General features: G+C 45.6%; 1 protein-coding gene across 1 annotated transcript; it reads right to left on the bottom strand.

Annotated features, from left to right (window-relative positions):
• Positions 1-311: 311 nt before the first annotated feature.
• Positions 312-2403, bottom strand: LOC123993871 (signal recognition particle receptor subunit beta-like). The gene is made up of 7 exons (XM_046296330.1): positions 2196-2403; positions 1725-1819; positions 1549-1626; positions 1332-1414; positions 1065-1201; positions 919-973; positions 312-815 (listed from the first exon to the last, which is right to left on the bottom strand). Exons 1-7 carry the CDS (start codon positions 2335-2337, stop codon positions 605-607), a joined length of 801 nt encoding a protein of 266 aa, XP_046152286.1. The 5' UTR covers positions 2338-2403; the 3' UTR covers positions 312-604.
• Between the last annotated feature and the right edge of the window lie 5493 nt (positions 2404-7896).

The following is a 7896-nucleotide window of genomic DNA, read 5'->3' as shown; positions in this document are numbered from 1 at the left end:
CTGACCAGAGCCCTAACCTGTCTGTCTACTGTCTGGCTGACCAGAGCCCTAACCTGTCTGTCTAGTGTCTGGCTGACCAGAGCCCTAACCTGTCTGTCTAGTGTCTGGCTGACCAGAGCCCTAACCTGTCTGTCTAGTGTCTGACTGACCAGAGCCCTAACCTGTCTGTCAACTGCCTGGCTGACCAGAGCCAGACAGGTTAGGGCTCTGGTTAGCCAGACAGTAGACAGACAGATCAGGGCTCTGGGGGGTGGGGCAAAAATGTAGGGGAATATAGTGGAAACACTGAAACGTATAGCAACAACACCTGCTGGAGAAAAGCAAACACTTTATTTTCATTATCAGACATTTTTGGGGGAAATTGGCATTCACTACATTACATGACCTTGTGATGTCAGCACAATAAGTTATTCACTTCATCATAGTATAGTGATTCGAGTCTGGAGTCTTGAGAGACTGTTGAGACACACCTGATATGCTGAGAGTCCTCAGGAAAATATCCTAAGAAAGCCCATTCACAATAACACACCTAAGAGCAAAGGGCTCTTGGCCAAAGTAGTGACCTATATGGGAACCAGATGGTCAATAACAAGACCCAGCCATCTCACAGGTTGGCCAGGCTCTTCTCGAGGCTGCCGATGTCTGCCTGCCCGTTCTCCCCTTTGCTGCCGCGGGCACTGCACTCCAGGAACTCCACCTTCATGGGCAGCTGGCTGAACTCGAAGTCCTTGCCCTTCTTCCCCAGGTGCACGCTGGACCCTGCTGACCCGTCCTGGGTGCCCAGAGCCGCAGACCGTGTCACTCTCAATGTGTTCCTGAAGGAAACGATAAAAGGTTGGGATCAATTTCATTTCAATCCAGTCCATTCTGTAGATTCACACCCTTTCTGTCGTTGTTGGTTACATGAGGACTACTTACATCTCTTTCTCCAGCTGCTGCTGAATCAGCTTAGCAGATTTTGCCATGGTGATATCTACAGGGAAAATATCATTAGCAAGCATTAACATCATGATGGGGAGGTATTTGTGGAGGGAGTGGGGAGGTTGAAAAGGGTGTCACATCACCTTGCTTGTTGCAGGCCACTATCAGAGAGGGGACATTCCTGGACACTGCACTGTCAGTCAACAGGAAGTACAGGAACTCAGCCACGTCTCTCACTTCCTTCTGGAAGATGGCACTGTCCACCACAAAGACTATGGCCCTGCAGTTAGAGAGAGGAGATAATAAAAGAAAGTTAAAGGGTGTCTTTCAGAATCTTGTTCTTAGGTCAACCACAGTGCTTTTCATATTATAGACCTTCCCTGAATACAAACACCCTTATCTTTACTCGCCTGGCTGCTGACTTGAACTTCTCCACATACTGCGGACGAAGACTGTCATGTCCAGGGAGGTCGATCAGGGTCCAGCTGCTGCCCTGCACACAGTGAAGAAGGACAAGGGGACGGACGAGCCAGTGTTTGACAGTTGTCAAAAACATTCGTCATAGAATTTAAAAACAATCGCTTCAGATCCTACTCCCTCACCACCTTACCATAGTTGCCTCCTTACCTTCTCGTTCTTGGCTTTGTAGGGGGCACTGTTGTCTGTGATGGAGGTCTGGGTCTTCTTGAACCTTCCTGACAACAACTGGAAATAAAGATCATCAGTGTCGTACAACGTCTGCCATCTGTAAAGGTAAATAGTTGGAATAGGCATGCTAGATGTTATACTGATGATGCACTCACTCGACTAAAGAGGAGGGTCTTTCCAGAATCGCAGAGACCAACCAGCAGCACAGCACTTTGGACAGTTTTGCTTCTCAGGAAGTACTTCAACAACACTAAAATGTAAACCAATCATAGATGTTTCAGTTTGGTTTTTAGCTATCATACAAAGTTAACAACATGGAACAGAGGAGCACCTGATAAACAGCGTAGTACAGTAACGTTAGATAGATAAGATTGCTACTATGCTGGTGACAGCTGTTGGTAACTAGCAAGCTAATTTACCCAGCTAGTTCATTTTAGATTGCTAACATTAGCTAGCAGGCTTTTTTTTGTCTTGATAAAAGACAACAACAAAAAATCTCACAGCACAGAAAGCCAGCAGGCTGAAGCCAGGCTAGTGACAACTCATACGGATTTACATTCACTCTGTTCCTGAGGATGTGAGGCTAGCTAACGTGAACTGGAAGTAGATTACAGTAGTTAGCTTACCAAAACTGATGACAACAACAGCCAAAGAAATTATAATTCCGATAATAAATATGGGATCTTGGTGTTCTAACTCCTTCCGTAGAGCGTCTAAATAAGGTTGAAATGGATTTTCTCCAGCTTCCACGTCTATGTTGTCCTCCATCTTTTAGCTTTCACTTAACTTCACCAGCTGCTGAGTACAGACAGTCAGAACAACGAGACAGATATATAACCGGATGTATAAATGTGAAGTATCCGGTTAGCGTTTCCACTCACTACCAAATATGGTAGTGAGAGGATCCCAGTGGTCGGCAGTGGGAGAAGACGGAAAGAGATTGATGTTTTTTTTTTTAATGGCGTTGTTTAGAATAAGTGCAAATGCGAATTGAGTTATTGCACATGCGCACTTCACAAAGGAAATATGCTAATATATGCTAGGACGCACCAATAGCAACTCGCTCGCTCGTTCTTGGCTCTGCCCATCCCTTTGCCTGTTCTGCCCACTATGGCTCTTTTGTTCGCGTTTGAAATGACAAGCTGTGGTCTATCTTGGTTTAGTAATAAACATCTTTACACGTACTTTCTTTAAACAGACATGCGCAGTAACTGATTTTAGATTTTCTTCTTCGTCTGTCTTTCCGGCAGACTAAGACCCTTTGTTTCGTTTTGCTGCCGTTCACCGTTTGGAAAGTGCATGGACAAAAAAATGAAAAGTGCGGGTTAAGGGAAATTGCACCGCCATCTGACTCAAGCGCCTTCAGAAAGTATTCACACAGCCTTTCCTTGACTTTACCACATTTCGTTGTGTTACAGCCTGAATGTAAAATGGGTTATGTTTAGATTGTGTTGTTACCGGTCTAAACACAATACCCCATAAGGTCAAACTGGAATTCTGTTTATACACATTTTTTACAAAAAAAATAAAAAATGAAAAGCTGAAACGTCTTGAGTCAATAAGTATTTAACCCCTAAATAAGTTCAGGAGTAACAAGTCACATAATAAGTTGCATGGACTCACTCTTTGCAATAATAGGATGTACCATGATTTTTTAATTACTACCTCATCTCTGTACCCCACACATCTGTAAGGTCAATATTGAATGTTCCTGGGTGGCCTAGTTACAGTTTTGCCTTAAATTGGGCTTGTATTCAAATGTATTGACTCAGGAGGTTGAATACTTATCTAACCATATTGTTTAATTTTTCATAATAATAATAAAAATGTTTGAATTTCTCTTCCACTTTGGAAATTTTGTGTAGATCGTTGACAAAATTACAATTAAACCAATTTCAATCCCACTTTGTAACACAACAAAATGTGGAAAAAGTCGAGGGGTGTTTAAACTTTCTGAAACCACATGCACACACCACTATACGAAACATACTTCATCACCCCTTCCCACTACTTTGTCCCCAACAGATCCTACACCAGGCCGTCCGCATGGGAGCCTGGAACCCTCATCTCTCAAAACTCCCTGTAGATCTTCTACACTAAAATCTCTGATACCCAAAAACTTCACTGCTACTGACAATTCAATCTTCTGAGATTTTATTTCCATCTGTGTGGTACAATTAATGACCCTTACAAGATGCCACCCTTACTAAAGAACAAACTGTTTGGGTCACTCTGTAGTGACCTACGACTCACAGGGATCCTCTCAGGTCCCCTCTCCCTTTGTCCTCTACTTTCCTCACTGCATCAGCATGTGACACTTTCTGCACTGCTCTTGTAACAGAGACGCAGGGAGTCAGGAAGCAGGTACAGTCAGTGAGTTTAATAGGAATAAACATGGAGTAAAAACAAAATCAGGAGAAGCGTCAAAACAGGAAGCAATACTACCTAACGGAGCGCTAACGGAGCGCTAACGGAGCGCTAGATAAAGGGGAAGTAAATCTGGGTAGTGATGATTTTATTTTGTACTGGTAGGCATGTGTTTTTTCATAAAGCTAGATAAGTCTAACAATTGTCCTTTATTTTCTGTTTAAACAGAATTTAAACTTTTTTAATAGCCAAATATGATGAAAATGTTAGGCAAAAAAAATAGCACATAGACTTATAGAATAAATGCTAATGTAAAGGAAAGATCGACATTTACACGATAGTTATCACTACAGAGAATGGGAGAGGGTTTAGTATTTATTTTATTTAATCCAGGGTCATGTCATTTGTTATTCATTTAAATGTCATATTGCTCATGTAACGGATGTGAAACGGCTAGCTTAGTTAGCGGTGCACGCTAAATAGGGTTTCAATCAGTGACGTCACTTGCTCTGAGACCTCGAAGTAGTGGTTCCCCTTGCTCTGCAAGGGCCGCGGCTTTTGTGGAGCGATGGGTAACGATGCTTCGAGGGGTGACTGTTGTTGATGTGTGCAGAGGGTCCCTGGTTCGCGCCCGGGTATGGGCGAGGGGACGGTCTAAAATTATACTGTTACACTCAGGGTTGGGAAATTAGTTGCTTATCATGTGTGCCTCATGATGCCCCTCATCCCTGATTCTCTGCTGGGCGGCAGGGTAGCCTAGTGGTTAGAGCGTTGGACTAGTAACCGGAAGGTTGCAAGTTCAAACCCCCGAGCTGACAAGGTACAAATCTGTTGTTCTGCCCCTGAAGATCACTGTTCCTAGGCCGTCATTGAAAATAAGAATTTGTTCTTAACTGACTTGCCTAGTTAAATAAAGGTAAAATAAAATACAATTTAAAACATCCGGATCCCCATTAGCTGTTGCCAAGGCAGCTAATGGGGGTCCTAAGCTTGCTACTGATATAATTGATTTTTAATACAAATTAAATGGACCTGATTATATAAAACAATCTGACTGGAGCATGGAGCGAGATTCCCGAAGGCTGGAGCATCGGCCAAGGCAGCTACAATTTCACTCCAATAGCGCTCACTCCACCAGGTCAGGGCATGCCCGTCCCAGAATGCATCTGTCGTCTACTTGTGTGCTGCTATAGCTCCTTGCTTTAGCTACTGTCATGAAGTTCCCAAAATATTTTCATAAAGAAAACACACAGAAGGTAACTTACAAAGACAAGGACCAAGAGCAAGAGAGGGAGTGTAGTGATGAAGTGTCCACTACTAAAGAGAGGGAGTGTAGTGATGTTGTCATGTTTTGTCATTTATTATCATGTCTTGTCCCTGTGCTTCCCATTCTATTCGTTTCCCTCTGCTGGTCTTATTAGGTTCTTTCCCTCTTTCTATCCCTCTCTCTCCCCCTCCCTCTCTCACTCTCTCGCTCTCTCTTCTCTCTATCGTTCCGTTCCTGCTCCCAGCTGTTCCTATTCCCCTAATCATCATTTAGTCTTCCCACACCTGTTCCCGATCCTTTTCCCTGATTAGAGTCCCTATTTCTCTCCTTGTTTCCCGTACCTGCCCTGTCGGATCCTCATTTATAATTCACCGTGCTGTGTCTATGTTTTGCCCTGTCGTGTCGTGTTTCCCTCAGATGCTGCGTGGTGAGCAGGTGTCTGAGTCTGCTAGGTTCAAGTGCCTTCCCGAGGCAACCTGCAGTTCTCGATCAAGTCTCCAGTCTGTTCTCGTCTTTACGTGTAGTATTATGCTTTTTGTTTTGTAAAGTTTATTCTGGATTAAATACTCTGTTTTCGCCAAGTCGCTTTTGGGTCCTCATTCACCAGCATGACAGAAGGATCCGACCAAGGAATGGACCCAGCGACTACAGACGCTCGTAACACTGCCGTCGAGATCCAAGGAGCCATGCTCGGCAGACACGAGCAGGAATTGTCTGCTGCTCGCCATGCCGTGGAGAGCCTGGCCGCTCAGGTTTCCGACCTCTCTGGACAGTTCCAGAGTCTTCGTCTCGTGCCACCTGTTACTTCCTGGCCTGCCGAGCCTCCAGAACCTAGGGTTAATAACCCACCTTGCTACTCCGGGCAGCCCACTGAGTGCCGCTCCTTTCTCACCCAGTGTGAGATTGTGTTCTCTCTCCAACCCAACACATACTCTAGAGAGAGAGCTCGGGTTGCTTACGTCATTTCACTCCTTACTGGCCGGGCCCGAGAGTGGGGCACAGCTATCTGGGAGGCAAGGGCTGATTGTTCTAACAATTACCAGAACTTTAAAGAGGAGATGATTCGGGTTTTTGACCGTTCAGTTTTTGGTGGGGAGGCTTCTAGGGTCCTGGCTTCCCTATGCCAAGGTGATCGTTCCATAACGGATTACTCTATAGAGTTTCGTACTCTTGCTGCCTCTAGTGACTGGAACGAGCCGGCGCTGCTCGCTCGTTTTCTGGAGGGACTCCACACAGTGGTCAAAGATGAGATTCTCTCTCGGGAGGTTCCTTCCAGTGTGGACTCTTTGATTGCTCTCGCCATCCGCATAGAACGACGGGTAGATCTTCGTCACCAGGCTCGTGGAAGAGAGCTCGCATCAACGGTGTTTCCCTGCTCCGCATCGCAACCATCTCCCTCCTCTGGCTCTGAGACTGAGCCCATGCAACTGGGAGGGATTCGCATCTCGACTAAGGAGAGGGAACGGAGGATCACCAACCGCCTTTGCCTCTATTGCGGATTTGATGGACATTTTGTTAATTCATGTCCAGTAAGAGGCCAGAGCCCATCAGTAAGCGGAGGGCTACTGGTGAGCGCTACTACTCAGGTCTCTTCATCTAGATCTTGTACTACTATGTCGGTCCATCTACGCTGGACCGGTTCGGGTGCTACATGCAGTGCCTTGATTGACTCTGGGGCTGAGGGTTGTTTCATGGACGAAGCATGGGTTCGGAAACATAACATTCCTTTCAGACAGTTAGACAAGCCTACGCCCATGTTTGCCTTAGATGGTAGTCATCTTCCCAGTATCAGATTTGAGACACTACCTTTAACTCTCACAGTATCTGGTAACCACAGTGAGACTATTTCTTTTTTGATTTTTCGTTCACCTTTCACACCTGTTGTTTTGGGTCATCCCTGGCTAGTATGTCATAATCCTTCTATTAATTGGTCTTGTAATTCTATCCTATCCTGGAACGTATCTTGTCATGTGAAGTGCTTAATGTCTGCCATTCCTCCCATTTCTTCTGTCCCCACTTCTCAGGAGGAACCTGGCGATTTGACAGGAGTGCCGGAGGAATATCATGATCTGCGCACGGTCTTCAGTCGGTCCCGAGCCAACTCCCTTCCTCCTCACCGGTCGTATGATTGTAGTATTGATCTCCTTCCGGGGACCACTCCTCCTCGGGGTAGACTATACTCTCTGTCGGCTCCCGAACGTAAGGCTCTCGAGGATTATTTATCTGTGTCTCTTGGCGCCGGTACCATAGTGCCTTCTTCCTCTCCGGCCGGGCGGGGTTCTTTTTGTTAAGAAGAAGGACGGTACTCTGCGCCCCTGCGTGGATATCGAGGGCTGAATGACATAACGGTTAAGAATCGTTATCCGCTTCCCCTTATGTCATCAGCCTTCGAGATTCTGCAGGGAGCCAGGTGCTTTACTAAGTTGGACCTTCGTAACGCTTACCATCTCGTGCGCATCAGAGAGGGGGACGAGTGGAAACGGCGTTTAACACTCCGTTAGGGCATTTTGAGTACCGGGTTCTGCCGTTTGGTCTCGCCAATGCGCCAGCTGTTTTTCAGGCATTAGTTAATGATGTTCTGAGAGACATGCTGAACATCTTTGTTTTTGTCTATCTTGACGATATCCTGATTTTTTCACCGTCACTCGAGATTCATGTTCAGCACGTTCGACGTGTTCTACAGCGCCTTTTAG

Source organism: Oncorhynchus gorbuscha, linkage group LG13, assembly GCF_021184085.1.
Source record: "Oncorhynchus gorbuscha isolate QuinsamMale2020 ecotype Even-year linkage group LG13, OgorEven_v1.0, whole genome shotgun sequence".
NCBI lineage: Eukaryota > Metazoa > Chordata > Actinopteri > Salmoniformes > Salmonidae > Oncorhynchus > Oncorhynchus gorbuscha.
The sequence above is the reverse complement of the archived record's forward strand: the minus strand, read 5'-3'. Positions and strand labels throughout refer to the sequence as shown.

Bases quoted from the DNA above. Each gene is read 5' to 3' on its own strand.
- LOC123993871 (XM_046296330.1), bottom strand. From the start codon at position 2,337: ATGGAGGACAACATAGACGTGGAAGCTGGAGAAAATCCATTTCAACCT. The intron at 1,820-2,195 runs GTAAGCTAACTA...TTTACATTTTAG, and splicing joins TGTTGTTGTCATCAGTTTTG to TGTTGTTGAAGTACTTCCTG. The intron at 974-1,064 runs GTGATGTGACAC...TTTTCCCTGTAG, and splicing joins AGTGGCCTGCAACAAGCAAG to ATATCACCATGGCAAAATCT.